The sequence below is a fragment of the Protobothrops mucrosquamatus genome, unplaced genomic scaffold, assembly GCF_001527695.2.
Source record: "Protobothrops mucrosquamatus isolate PMUCROS unplaced genomic scaffold, P.Mucros_1.0 scaffold110, whole genome shotgun sequence".
Classification (NCBI taxonomy): domain Eukaryota; kingdom Metazoa; phylum Chordata; class Lepidosauria; order Squamata; family Viperidae; genus Protobothrops; species Protobothrops mucrosquamatus.
The window spans coordinates 1,019,569-1,033,631 of NW_015386482.1; the positions used below are offsets into that span (position 1 = coordinate 1,019,569).

The 14,063-nt window shown below is 39.2% G+C and overlaps 1 protein-coding gene across 1 annotated transcript in view; it reads left to right on the forward strand.

Moving 5' to 3' along the window:
- COL17A1 (collagen type XVII alpha 1 chain) overlaps positions 1–14,063 on the forward strand; it is a 68,441-nt gene that overhangs the window by 35,954 nt on the left and 18,424 nt on the right. The window contains exons 31-44 of the mRNA XM_015812787.1: positions 625–651; positions 1,803–1,838; positions 2,825–2,860; positions 2,970–3,050; positions 5,421–5,456; positions 7,198–7,275; positions 8,138–8,197; positions 8,564–8,605; positions 11,099–11,152; positions 11,363–11,422; positions 12,330–12,356; positions 12,451–12,492; positions 12,823–12,882; positions 13,205–13,246. Coding sequence (XP_015668273.1) covers positions 625–651; positions 1,803–1,838; positions 2,825–2,860; positions 2,970–3,050; positions 5,421–5,456; positions 7,198–7,275; positions 8,138–8,197; positions 8,564–8,605; positions 11,099–11,152; positions 11,363–11,422; positions 12,330–12,356; positions 12,451–12,492; positions 12,823–12,882; positions 13,205–13,246 — 681 coding nt within the window. The remainder of the gene's footprint in view (positions 1–624; positions 652–1,802; positions 1,839–2,824; positions 2,861–2,969; positions 3,051–5,420; positions 5,457–7,197; positions 7,276–8,137; positions 8,198–8,563; positions 8,606–11,098; positions 11,153–11,362; positions 11,423–12,329; positions 12,357–12,450; positions 12,493–12,822; positions 12,883–13,204; positions 13,247–14,063) is intronic.

Here is a 14,063-nt window from a genome sequence, read left to right on the forward strand (position 1 = left end):
CGGATGGAAACTAATCAAGGAGAGAAGCAACCTAGAACTAAGGAGAAACTTCCTGACAGTGAGAACAATTAACCAGTGGAACAACCTGCCTCCAGAAGCGGTGAATGCTCCAACACTGGAAGTTTTTAAGAAGAGACTGGACAGCCATTTGTCCGAAATGGTATAGGGTTTCCTGCCTGAGCAGGGGGTTGGACTAGAAAACCTCCAAGGTCCCTTCCAACTTTACTATTATTATTATTATTATTAATAAAAGGACTGAGAAGATGGGGAAGATCAAGAAATCATGATTGGTTGTAGTTGATGAGTTCCCAAAAAGAGATGGATGAATTTGAGGACTTCTCCTTCGCAAGGAAAGTTTAGACACTGACTAAGCCTAGCCAATGGAGAATCCAGTCTCCAGAGTTTTTGGGAGCCCTTGTAAAGGCATACCTTATAAATGCTGAAAAGGATTGTCTTGATATCAGAAGGGAGGTAAAAGATGCCATTGAATCAAGTGAAAAAGAATTCACTCCTTCAGGAAAGATTTCTCTTGTTAAACTTTCACAATCAAAATTGTTTGATTATTATTCTGTATCTACTAATTTGCTTCCCTTCGAACTTCATACAATGCCATTGTTTCCTTAGGTCTCACAGGAGCACAAGGCCCACCAGGTAAGATACTGGGAGGGAAACAAATGCTTAATGAATAAATATGTAGATTGAAATGTTTATTTTGATGGAGAAGTAACAAACAATTGGCAGAATTCCTACACTGAACCAAATTGAACCAAACCATAATTTGTTTAACCACAGTGTATTGATTAAATCATACATATAATCCATAAACATAATATTTCTTTATGAACTCAGGTTGGAGAGCAATAATGTAATGAGAAATGGGATAGTCCTTTTTTAATTTGAACAGATTATTTCTTTCTTTAAACTGGAACCGGAATGGCTTTTTCTTCAATGTAATTTCCAAGATGGTAGCAATGGAATTTTGCATTCCAATTTTATACATGTTTGCTTAGATATAAGCCACATTTAGTGCTGCAGACCTATTCCTAGAAAGTAAGCATTTACTTCCATTGGATGCATAGTAATTCTTATCTGTGCATTAGTCATTTTCAACATAGTAGATGATGAAACAACATGAAATGATGTCTACATGTGTATCTCCAGATTCTGGAAATCCCTGAAATGAATGGACATATATGTGCTAGGTTTTTTCTGCCAAATGATGAATTCCAAATTGATAAAAAAAACAGGCTATATTCATCCACTTATTGGAGATCCAAGGGAATCTTACAGATACAAACAAAAAGCAAAGAAGCAGAGTCTTCATAGCATGGAAATGCTACCGCATACCAATTAAACCAGTGGTTCTCAACCTGTGGGTCGGGACCCCATTTGGGGTCGATCGACCATTTCATGGGGGTCGCCAAGCAAGGCTGTCCGCCATTTTTTTATCCGCCATTTTTTCCCCTTTTCCGGCGGGTGCCTTACCTCCCTTGGGCTGGGCCAGCTGGTGGTCGGCCTGCTCCGTCTCTGCCGCTTGCCAGCTACGCCTTGGCCGGCGCAGGGGGTGGAACCACACATGCGCAGCGCTCCCGGGCAGGGAAAGTCCTCGACTTATGACTGGTTGGGTAGTCCTCGACTTACGACCGGTTTAGTCCTCGACTTATGACCGGTTTAGTCCTTGACTTACGACCGCTTTAGTCCTCGACTTACGACCGGTTGGGGTCGCGGCATTAAAAAGGTTGAGAACCACTGAATTAAACAATGGTATAGAATATTATTCATTCCATATGGTCATTCCGCAGGTCTGACAGGAACTCCAGGCCGACCTGGATCTAAAGGTAAGTCTTTCAACATTGGCTATAAAAATGCTTTGGTTCTCATCATCAGGACAGGGCAGTATTATCATGGTATGCTAGAGCAATAGTCTAACTTCTTCCCTCTACTCCAGAGGCACATACAGCTCTTACTGGGTTGCAAAATAGCTGAGACCTCTGTATTTATTCCTGATCATCAAGAGATTCTGTCTGACTCCTTTTTCTCCTACAAAAAGACTATAAAGCTGGAATGTTTCAGTCTTTTTCCAACCAAGTCCTACAGTCCAAAAACAGGGAGAGCCAAAAGAAACACTCTGTTCCATTTAATTTAATTTTAATTAAAGAGAAGGACAATTGAATTAACTGAGCTAAATATAGTTAGCACATTTGTTCTCTGTGTTTTTAAAATGCTTCCTTTAAAAATGGATGGTGGGGGGTTTGGACTTGCTCCCAAATCTTTGGGGTCGATGCATGTGGTCTTGGGCCACATATTGCATGACCTGATATAAAGAATCATCCCAAAATACCATTGAGTAATTAGGTATTCTAGCAGAGGATTTTTCCCCAGTTCTCCTCCATATTATTGTAACAAAGCACTGTCTGATTGAGTCTATGAGAAAGGATGTTAGAAAAAGACATTTATTTCCTTGGTATATTTTTCTATTTTAAAGATGTTTGCATAAACATGTGTGCATAAAAACCTAACATACGTTTTTTAAAAAGAAAATAACTTGCAAAAATGTATATTTTTAAAAATACACAGAGGTGTAGATATTTGGAGGTGATTTTTATTAAAATTTAAACTAATACAGAAACTGAAGATGGGGAAATGAGAAAATGACCTCATATTAATTTGAAGTTTCATTTATCTTCAAGATAAACAGATTGCATTAATGCCATATTTCTCTCCCCAATCACAGTGTTATAATAATATTTTAAACAGATGTATATTCCGCAGTTCAATAATCTGTTATTTAAAGTCCATGTAATATTTCTTCTTGTTTCTATAGGTGAACCTGGAGCACCAGGCCGGATTACCAGTTCAGGTAATGCTGCAGAAGGAACACTCATTTCTGCTTAATAGCTTTTTTATCCCATGGCAATCTTTCTGCATGCAATTATGTATAATTTTTTTTTAAATTCTCTTTGTTTCAGATGGTGGAGCAACTGTTGCACTTCCTGGCCCACCAGGCCCACCAGGGACTATTGGACCTCCTGGCCCACCTGGTGTACCAGGTGGGTATCTCCTTTCATTCTTGACTAGTTTCTCTTGATTATTTCTGTTGTCTCAGTGGTGGATCAATACACTAGTGTTGAAAAACTGTGATTAACTTTAATAATACTGTTTGACTCTGTTGGCCCTTGATAAAGTAGACAGGGTCCTCTTCAGGGTCCACCACAGTGTCAGTTAGATTCTTGTCCCTCCTGGATGGTGAAAACCTCTAGCACAGTGACTAGCAGGTGAGTTCAGGCAGTGATTAATACATCACTAGAGAAGGGGACATTTCCAGATGCTTTTACGACAACCCTAATTCACCCCCTCCTTAAAAAAAATCACCACTGGATCACACCTGCCTGGAAAACTTTTGTCCAGTTTCCAACCTCTCCTTTTGGGGGGAGATTTTGCAAAAGGTGGTGGCCTGGTAGCTTCAGAGGGTCCTTGATGAAATGGATTATCTGGACCCCTTTCAGTCAGAATTCAGGCCCAGATACAGGATGGAAATGGCATTGGTTGCGCTTCTTGATAATATTTGGCAAGAGCAGGATAGTGCAACCATCCTCTCTCTCCTTGACCTTTCAACACCTTTCAATACCATTGACCATGGTATCCTTCTGGGTTGGCAACGGGCTGGTGTTGGGTGGCACAGTTTTCACTGGTTTGGCTCCTTTTTCTGAAGCCAGTCCAAACTGGTGTTAATAGGAAGGGAGAGGTCCAGCCCTCAACCACTATCTTGTGCCATGCCACAGGGTTCAGTTTTCTCTCCACTTCTTTTTAACATTCACATGAAGATGCTGGGTGAGATCATTCATCATCATGGATTCAGGTATCTGCAGTATGTAGATGATAGTCTATATTCCGCTCCTGGTGACCCAAGTGATGTCATTGCTGCCCTCTTATATTGCCTGGAAGCTGGGGAGGGGCTATACGGGGGACAACAGGCTTTGACTGAACTCTGGCAAGACTGAATGGCTTTGCATGCATGAGGCCCCAAGATATGGGTCCTTGTCCTCTTTGACTCTGGATGGGGTGGCACTACCCAAGTTAGATCCAGTCTGCAACTTGGAAGTTCTCCTGGACTTGCGACTCCTGCTTGAAGAGCAGGTGGTAATTGCAAGTGGGAAAACCTTTGCACAACTTCAGGTTATTTGCCAATTGCAGTCTTTGCTGGATCACACTCATCATTGAGGTCCTAGTCATCTCACAGTTGAACTATTGTAATGCGCTATATATGGGGCTACCCTTGAAGAGCTTTCGGAAGTTACATTTGGTGTAGAGTGCAGCAGTGCAGGCAGTTCTTGGGGCTCCAAGAATGGCCCATGTAATTCCACTGTTCTGCAAGCTGCATTGACCGCCAGTCTGCATCTGGATGCAGTTCAAGGTGTTGGTAATCACCTTTAAAGCCCTTTATGGCATAGGTCCAAGCTACTTGAGGGACCAACTCCTCCCACTGGGATTAGCCCATCCTACCCATGCTGGCAGAAGAGAAATGCTGCAGGCCCCATTAGCCTGATTATTTTGGCTAGCGGGGTCCAGGTGAAGGGCCTTCTCTGCTGTTGCACTTGCCCTCTGGAACATCTTGCCCCCTGGTGTGAGGTCAGCCCCAACCCTCCTGACCTTTCGTAAGAGCCTAAAGACCTCACTTTGGCAGTTAACCTGGTACTCCAATGGGAGAGCATCACAGTGGAGGTGGTTGATTGATTAACAACAGATCCCCCCCTCCTCCACCCTCCCCATCTGTAATTGGATCATAGCATTTGCTTGTATTAACTTATGTTTTTAGTTTATATGTATATTTATTTTTTAGGACTATTAGTAGCCCAGAGTTACCGTGTGGTAAGATGAGTAGCCAATAAATTTTACAAACAAATTCCAGAGTGTAGGAGTGCGAAGTATCTTGTGTAAGCATCCAAAACAGTTAATTTGCTTAGATAGGCCATAGGTACATTGAAGCTTTAAATTATTAAAAAATAGTCCATTCCGTTTTTACAAATGATAGTGTCAAAAGTTCTATAGTTGTCTGTGTGAAGCAAATTCCTTTACATTTAAAAGTCCAACTTTTCTCCCTTTATGGAAGAGATCCCAAAAAATATTTCTGCACATCATTTTGTTTAAAGTTGAAATAGCCAAGTGGAACCTTTTCATTCAGACACCTTCCTTTTTCGTCACTTGTTAGAAACAAATACTGTTTTAATAGAAGGAAATGAGAGAAAACACAAATTGTTGTATTGTGAGAGCATGGAATGTGAAATTGAAACCTGTAAAAAATGAATTGTATCTTGCAGACGCAATAATTATTTAACAGGCTACTTGGTTTTCCTTCTTGAAGATGAGATATAGTTGCTTCATTTTTAAGAACAGTAGTTCAGTTTTATTTCTTTCTTCAGGTCCTGTTGGCCCAGCTGGTCTTCCTGGAGCTCAAGGTACTAATTACATTTTTGAAAATACAACATTGCGTCCTTTCTTTTCTGCCAAGATACTCTTATTGTGGTGGGGGTTTTTTTTAGACTGCCTTGATCAATGTATTTAATATTTCCTTATATTTTATGCTTTTTGTTTCTTTCTTTATGATTTCAGCCTTGTCCTTTTACTGCTTGGAATAGTCCTATCTGCATTATGCAGTGAATCAATACTGCTCTGAAAGTGTTTTTTGTGTAACACTTTAGAATCGAATAGAACAGAGTTGGAAGGGACCTTGGAGGACTCCTAGTCCAGAGGTCTCCAACCTTTCCGGGCTCACGGACTGCAGGGAAGGAGAGCAGCTTTAAAATTGGGGTGCGTGCACGTGCACGGGGCCACACACATTGGTGCAGCACTAGCAGCCCCATTTGCACATGCGCTGGTGCTATGTGCATGCGCAAATGGCTGCACACACCCCTCAGCGGGTAGCGGCACATTCGTGCATGCGCAAACAGGCTACGGACACTTGCCCCATGCTAGCATCCCCATTTGCGCCTGCGTGCAAGCACAAACGGGGCCGCAGGGGCTAGCGAGAGTGGGGGGAATGCACGCCCACATGTGCGCGCACCTGCCAGCCATTTCCACAGCTTGCTGACCAAGAGCCCGCAGCCTGGTCCCGGGCCGCAGCCCATAATTTGGGAACTCCTGTTCTAGTCCAACCCCTTGTAATAACTTTGAGCATCTAGCAATAGCACTTAGACTTATATACCGCTTCATTGTGCTTTACAGCACTCTCTCAGCGGTTTATAGAGTCAGCATGTTGCGCTTCAAAATATGGCTCCTTCTTTTACCGACTACAGTATGGATGTCCAATTTTTTAGCTTGCCGGGGCCTCATGGAGTGAAGAAAAATTGTCTTGGGCCATATATAAAATATACAATATAGTTAATGTATATGAAACACATAATAATGTTAAAAGTTTATGATCTTATGGGGCCGCATTACTAACTGTCCAAGGCCACATGCAGCCCTTAGGCTGTGGGTTGGACACATCTGATCTACAGTGTTCTTATTGCTGTTGCTGAATTCGCTGGCACTTCTTGCTATCATTACTATTAGTTTATGTTAGCAGGGGATGCCACTTATTAAGATCAGTTGGAGAGTCTCTCCATCACATGTCACCAAAATATGAAACATAAGCACAGATGCAAGTAGACCCATCCTCTGAGCCCATGGTCTCAGTTTGGAGAAACATATTGAGGAAGACCTCCTAATCACCCTCTGGTAGATTTTTCTCTCCCCCTCCACCCCCTCTTCATTTTGTGAAGACCTCTCTTTCTTGCCTGCTGAGCCAACAGATGTTTCAATAGCAAATTCTGAAATTCTGCTGCATTTCTGCCTTCTCTAAAACTCATAATTGTTTGTTTTATTATCTTTTTTATATTTGCTATAAATAACCTTGAGTTATTCTTAAAAGGTTTGCCAGAGTATAGGTGTTTTAGAAATGAAAGTATTGTAATTTTTTTTAAAATGTAAAGTTGGATATTAAATAGCGTCATTTCCACATACAGCATGCAAATCATCTATTCTATACTTTTCTGAAATGATTCTCAGAATCCTTGAGAATCCCTCTGAGTTCAGATGATAAGGTGGAAGCTTGCAAAATCCAAATTACACTTCTGAGGAACGCTTTGCCCTGCTAAGACCCTGCAAACCCATGCTTGGATAATTAAGGAATGTGGCATTTTTCATGTTCTGATGCAGGTCCTCGTGGTGAGAGAGGCATTCCAGGTGAAGCCACCTTTGTTGAAACCGCAAATCCTGCAGTTGCTCCGCTGGAAGGTAGAACAGGTTTTTTTTCTGATAGACATAAATGTTCTAATAGTATTGAGAATAGCAAAGAGATGGATTATGCCATTAGGATGTTAACTATGACTCCCCAGATTCCATAATCATTAAGAATCTGGCTTTCTCTTTCCTATTCTTCCTACTCCTCATGATCAACTGCTTAAATTACAAAACAAAACAATTGACAAAGCAATTTATTGATGATTTAATGATTGGAAGTATTGCATATCAGTTTAGTATACTGTATGGATGAACTGGATGAACTGACAGTATTTTCATATAATTATTACTTCCAGCTAAGATGAAAGTCTGCAGATTCTGAAGTATAAATGTCTCAGGATCAAAGAGAATAAGCTTTATCTGAGATGCTTTAAATTCAGCTTATCCAAGTTGATTTGTTCAACTACAGCTCCTATTTTCTTCAGCCAACATGCCCATTATTCATATTTTCTGGCAATTAGGAAACCATAGTCATGGTTACAAATTTTGGAGAACAAATTACGTTCTGCCTCCGCCCACTTCCACAAGTTCTGTAGAGGATCATGTTGCCTGCCTGACCAAGACAAATGGTATCATCTGACTATTACAGTAGTCAGTGCTATGTCCCCCAAATATCATACTGCAGTATAAATGACTAAAACTCAATTTGTACTGTTAGTATTTGTACTTAACTGAATGTGCCTGCTGCTCAGGAAGAATAAAAAGTTTACACCTGTGGTGATAGGCCAGTACATCTGAGGACCACCAGATTGGGAAATTGCTTTGATTCTTTTTTAATGTGTTTTCATCTCTAAAACATATCTAATATTTAATTTGTACAATGAAAACAGTAACTCCACTTACCTGTTTTGTCTAGCATCAAAGCTTAGAGGACCTGCAGGACCCCCAGGACTACCAGGTCCACCAGGACCCCCAGGTATATACTTTCTATACATAATGTTTAAAAAATGAAGAGGAATTAGATTGTAAGATGAAGCATGCTTTAAGTCCTCCAATGGAAGCATGGCTTACCATATCTTAGAGATAAATTCAGTTGCTACTGTATTTCTGAGAAAAAAAAACAAAGCTAGAAGTTTTCTAGTTGTCCTAAACCTTATTTCTTAATAGTTGTAGTTTATTGTAGGCCTGATTCTCTCTCTGTGTGTGTGTATGCGTGTGTGTGTGTGTGTAATTCTATTTGGTAGAAGTGAAAGTTGAGCTGCTATAATCCCAAATATCTTTGTAGAAGACCAGGCAGTGTTTTATCTGAATTCAAGGTAACTGTTTTCTTTCCATTTAACAGGTGCCTCTGTTGAGGGCCCTCCAGGACCCCGTGGCCCACAAGGTAAAAAATATTTTCACAGAATCAACACATTCATAATGCTTTCAACACCTGTGCTAACTTCAAAGACAAATTGCAATCAATTCATACCAATATGTCCTAAGCACACAATAGATGCTTTCTCTGTTTTAGTTGCACTGGAATAGATTAATGAAGTCTGTAATCAAAAAGTAATGAAGAGTTATAATATGAACCCCAAACAGCAGAGCCAGATGTACCTAAATGTGTCTTTTTTAAATAAATATTTTATTAATTTTCTAATTTTACAATCATAAGTACTTAATAAGCAACGTGTTGTCTGGGTCTATTAGTAATTCAGTGGTGCATATTAACTTTCTCAGTTTAGTCCAATACTACACCATCCAGTGCTTCCTTGGTCCTCTCTTCTTCCGGTAGTATGCATTTTTCCATACTGGGCAAATACAATTCTTGTTACTGTTAATACATATACAATGAAATATAGACATCTTCATCACATTTTTCTGGTATTATACATAATATCGATAGTATCAATTTATAATATCTTTTCTAGCCAAAATATATCTCAATTCCATTTGCACTTAAAATCCATTTATTCAATCAATATCCTATTTTTCCCGCTTTTTTTTAAAAAAAATACTCCCATCAATGTTCAAAATATCTCTATTGCTTATGATTTTCTCATAATAAAATATATTTGGATAACCAAAAGCTTCCCTTATTCAAACCCTCTTAGAATTTTCATATTTCTTATCTCATAACAAAGTATAATATTCTAGTTGCAAATCCTATCCTCCTAATTATAATAATACTTTTATTTCTAACAATTATCTATTTTCTTAGCTATGTTCAAACATCTGTTTAGTAGTATAATATCCCATCTAATAAGTCAGAACCTCTATTTTCTTCAGTCTTACTCTAGCTTTCTTTCTTTGCCAAATAGCTTTCCAAGTCAGTACATTTAAATCATCAAGTAGTTCTTCCTCTGTTTTTGTATATATTGTTTGGAACGAGGAAAAGAATTTGGTTGAAGTGTTTTTGGAAGAACGCACAACCCATTTATATTCATTAAACAGCCTCCATCCTTCTCCTTCAGTTTTTCTTTTATTTCTTGTTTGACAATATTCAGCATTTCTCCTAACAGCTTTATCATCCATTCGATCAGCTCTTCTTCCTTATCCTCAAATGTGTTCTGAGCTCTTGACAAGTACGATGTCTTTTCATTTCTGGTGTTATCATTGCATCTTCTAATTTTTCATTTGTCTGTATCTGTCTGTTAATTCCTTCCTTTAGGTCCTCCATCTTTGGATCTGTTTCTTCTAATTTTCCTTCTGTTTTCTGGGTTATTAGTTCCTCTTTGCAGTCATTGTCTGGATTTGTAAGTTTAGGTTAGAAAATTGTTCTTTTATCTCATTTGAGTTATTTTTAGTCTCATCCTGAAATAAAACAATTGTCTCTTGGATTGATTTCAACATGGAAAGAATTTCTTTCTGAGATTCATTAACATTTTCTTGTTGATATATCATGCTGGGACCTTTGGAGACAGGTGTTGAAGATGATTTTTTACCATTTAAGGCTGAGTATGGAACACTCATTTTGTTTTTGTATATAGTCTTTATAGTCCAGTAGGGTCCCCAACCCAGATAAGCAGCCCAAGAGTTTTTGTTTTTCCCTTTTCCCAGCTGCAGTCTGCAAAAGTGAAAGTGTCCAGGAACAACAAAGAGTCTTATCTGAGTCTGGGCTTCAAATCGGGTTTCCCTTAAGCATAATAAATTGTAGTGCCATAATTCTCCACTAGATGTCGTTAACACCGTCTTCCAGCTTTCCAAATCCAAGCTTATTTTGCAAACTTTCAAATATTTTTTCTAAATAAAAAAGTCTCAAAGGTGCTTTTAGTCCCCAAATTTCAAAGCTATAGATCTGTATTAGTTCCAGATTGATCTTGTAGATTCCTGTTTTCTCCCAAAGCAATTAATTCATCGCTTTTCTTTTCCTGAGGGAGCAGGGCAATAATTTCCCTTCGCTCTCTCATCGAGGAGGATTCTTTGCTTTGGGCATTCTTTTTTCCAGGAAAGTAGTGTTAGGGCCATAAAAAGAGGATAAAGTCTCACCAAGTTCCATCCATTGCTAGTTAGTGCTTGTCTTCGGTTGTCAGCAGCTTCTGACTGGCCACTCAAATATAGCCAGTCTTTCCCCTGCAGGTTTGGAGGGCTTCCTCAGATCCAGCAGAAGGGCCGCCGCCCCTCCACGATTGATGAGAGTCCCCCCCTTTGTCTCTTCAGGGCGACTTTCGATCCTTTTTAGGGTCCCCAGCAGGGAAAAATCAATCGTGGAAGATGGAGCCCCATCTTCCTGCGCCCGTTACACTGCGACATCAAAGTCCTCCCTAATGTGTCTTGAGCTGCCGTAAAACAGTCACATCTCTATTGTGCTTCCTATAAAAATAAATTGAATTATCTTTCATAGAGATGTATGTACTAATTAGCACTGATACATTCAAATATTTCTATTACTTAGGAGAAGGCTTACCAGGCCCACCAGGAAGACCAGGTTCTTTTGTGCCCACATCAGGTAGGTATTTTCATTTGATTTAGAAGTTCCCATTCCCATCCTATACCAATTATAATTGCTACAATCCTGGAGCAACTATTATAAGTGCTTCGACACAAGTAAGACAAGCTTTACATTAACAAGAGACTTCTGACCAGTAAAGAAAGCCCAGGATTCTGTACCTGTGTCTTGATTGTTGTTGAAGATCATAATGATGTTCTTTTATTACAGAAACTTTCTTTGCTGGCCCACCAGGACCCCCTGGTCCTCCAGGTCCAAAAGGAGATCAAGGTGAGTAATTTGAAATCTGTTTCTTGAGTATAGAAAATGATTAGATTGGGAAAGCTGATGCTGCAAAGGTGCCAAAGCTACAATAAGGTAGAGCTGATTTTTAGCCTATGTAAAATCAATGTAAAACTGGCTGGATGGCTGGCTGGATAGATGGATGGATGGTTGGTTGGTTGGTTGGATAGTTGATGGAAGGAAGAAGGAAGGAAGGAAGGAAGGAAGGAAGGAAGGAAGGAAGGAAGGAAGGAAGGAAGGAAGGAAGGAAGGAAGGAAGGATTACAATGATGGAACAAATGAAATGTTGCTTTTAACACTATTTATGTGTTGGTTATGATACATTAAGCAGATACTCCCTTGAATCTAAGTGTTCATCTCATATCCAATAAAACAGGACCAGCTGTTCTCAATATTCCTTAAATACCTTTTTTATTATTTATTTCACATAATATACCTAGATGTTAAACTTCAGAAGTTATTCTGACAATATGGTATACCTTGCAGTGAGGCTGCACCCTATGACGTAATTCAGCCTTCCCTGTTAGCAAATAAGTTATCCCTTCCTTTCATTCAGACATGTTTAATCTCACTCAGGTTATTGGCAGCTACTCAGGTCACTGCTAGTATTTGATAGACTGGTAGAACCAGATTCTCATCTAGATAGAATGTCATGCTATTTGGCAGGAGTCATTAGTACAAAGTAACTGAATGTTCATGCATAAATACAGGCAACAGAAAATATGTCTCCCCTGTAAACCATACTTCTTTAAGCACCATCAGTACCAACAAAAAGAATGGAAATTGAAACTGATGAGGAATATCTGTGCCAATAGCAGTGACGTTGGCCAAATAAATCCTGTGAGAGTGCCCTCTGCATAAGCACTGCAAGTCTAATAAATCTTTTCATTTGCAGGGTTGCCTGGCCCACGAGGATTCAAAGGTAATAAAAAAATGAGGGATTTGTTCATTGGATGGAATGAAAAGGCAGTAATGTGGTCATTGTCAAGTTAAATGATTGTTCAACTTTCTCATAGGTGAACAAGGTCAGCCAGGTCTACCAGGAGCCTCTGTTCAAGGTGAGTCTAAATGTATGTTCCTTCCTTTCCAGGATTTTACAACATAGTCCTTTACATTATTACTGTAATTTGTAACCGATGACTTAACATTAGGTCATAATCTAGCATATTTTATATTGGCAAACCTGTGTTGGTAAATGTTGGTGCATAGTCAATAAGGAAATAAGCCTATTCTGTCACCTTTAGGAGCATATCTGTATTGGAGGTATATCTTTTCAAATGTGGGCTTTACCTAAAACATTTAAGGCGTAAAACATAATGATACAACAACCTACATGCATAGTCCCAGTTCTCCTTCAATTCTCTTTGATTTCTTCCCATCTTTTTTAGCAGGAACTGGCATTGCTGTCCAAGGACCACCCGGACGTCCTGGACCTAAAGGAGACAAAGGTTTGTGCAAAGAGAGGCGGCTGTTTCCACAGAGCACCTTATCAGAGTCTTGAATTCCAATTGGTAGAGACTGTGCCTCTGATACTGTGTGAACATTCTCATTTGAAGTTGGCTGTGAAGTTTTTTAAAAAAATAATGTTTAAAATGATATAAATAATTTTAGTTTCTCATTTGAGAATCTCATTTGGCTCCTATTTTTCTTCAATAGGACAATAAAGATTGTTCTATCCTGAGAAACAGAGTAATGGTGTTATATAAATGAAGAGTCATCTTTTGGAGTTACATAATGGACCATTTTGTTCTTCCCATTAATTTTTTTTAGGTGATGCAGGTGTACCAGGAGCGCCTGGAATCCCTGGAGGAGGTAAGGAACCCTATTTTATTTAGAATATAAATTTGCATGGAATGTAACTCTTAACGATAAGGGATTCTGCAAGGGTAAATGCAATTTGAGTTTTAATTTCTCCGAGAAGTTTGTATGTGAATATCAGTGCCATACAATCCTACCAGGACATACTATCCTGAAAGTGAACTGTCCTGATTAGTCATATTCTTAATTTATCTAAACATCATGCCTTGAAAATAGAGGTGGAGTTATTTTTGCACAGTAGCTGTAATAAAATTTAAAAACTCAGTCTAATGTATCTTTTGGAAGCTCAGAAGCATCAGCTTGCTATATAGAAAACCCTTACCCAGAAGTGAACTAAATAAGCAGTAGAATTAGACATTCAAATTCATGACCATGGTCCTTGCTGGCATGGGTGCAAGAAAGACTGTGTCCTTTCCCCAAATAAACACTGCAAATCTGGCCTAGATTTGCTTCATGTAATTGATCAGATTCAGATTAACCAAGAGGAAGTGCAAAGGGCTGATTCTCTGCACTGGCATACCGACATACCCAAATCTTTTCCCTATGATTTTTTTCTTTTTATCCCTTTATTTCCATGGGCACTTTAGGTAGGGTAGGTAGGGGAAATTTATTTTTATTACTTATTATTAAATTTATTTACCGCCCATCACATCGTGGTGCTACTCTGGCTCCTTACAAAAATGGACATAAATATAACAATAATGTGAATTGTGAATATGAATGAAAATATGGCTTTGGAGGGAGTAGGATGCGTAGAGGAAATCCATTAAAGAGAACACCAAAAGCTATTATAAGTAAAGTAACTTTTTTC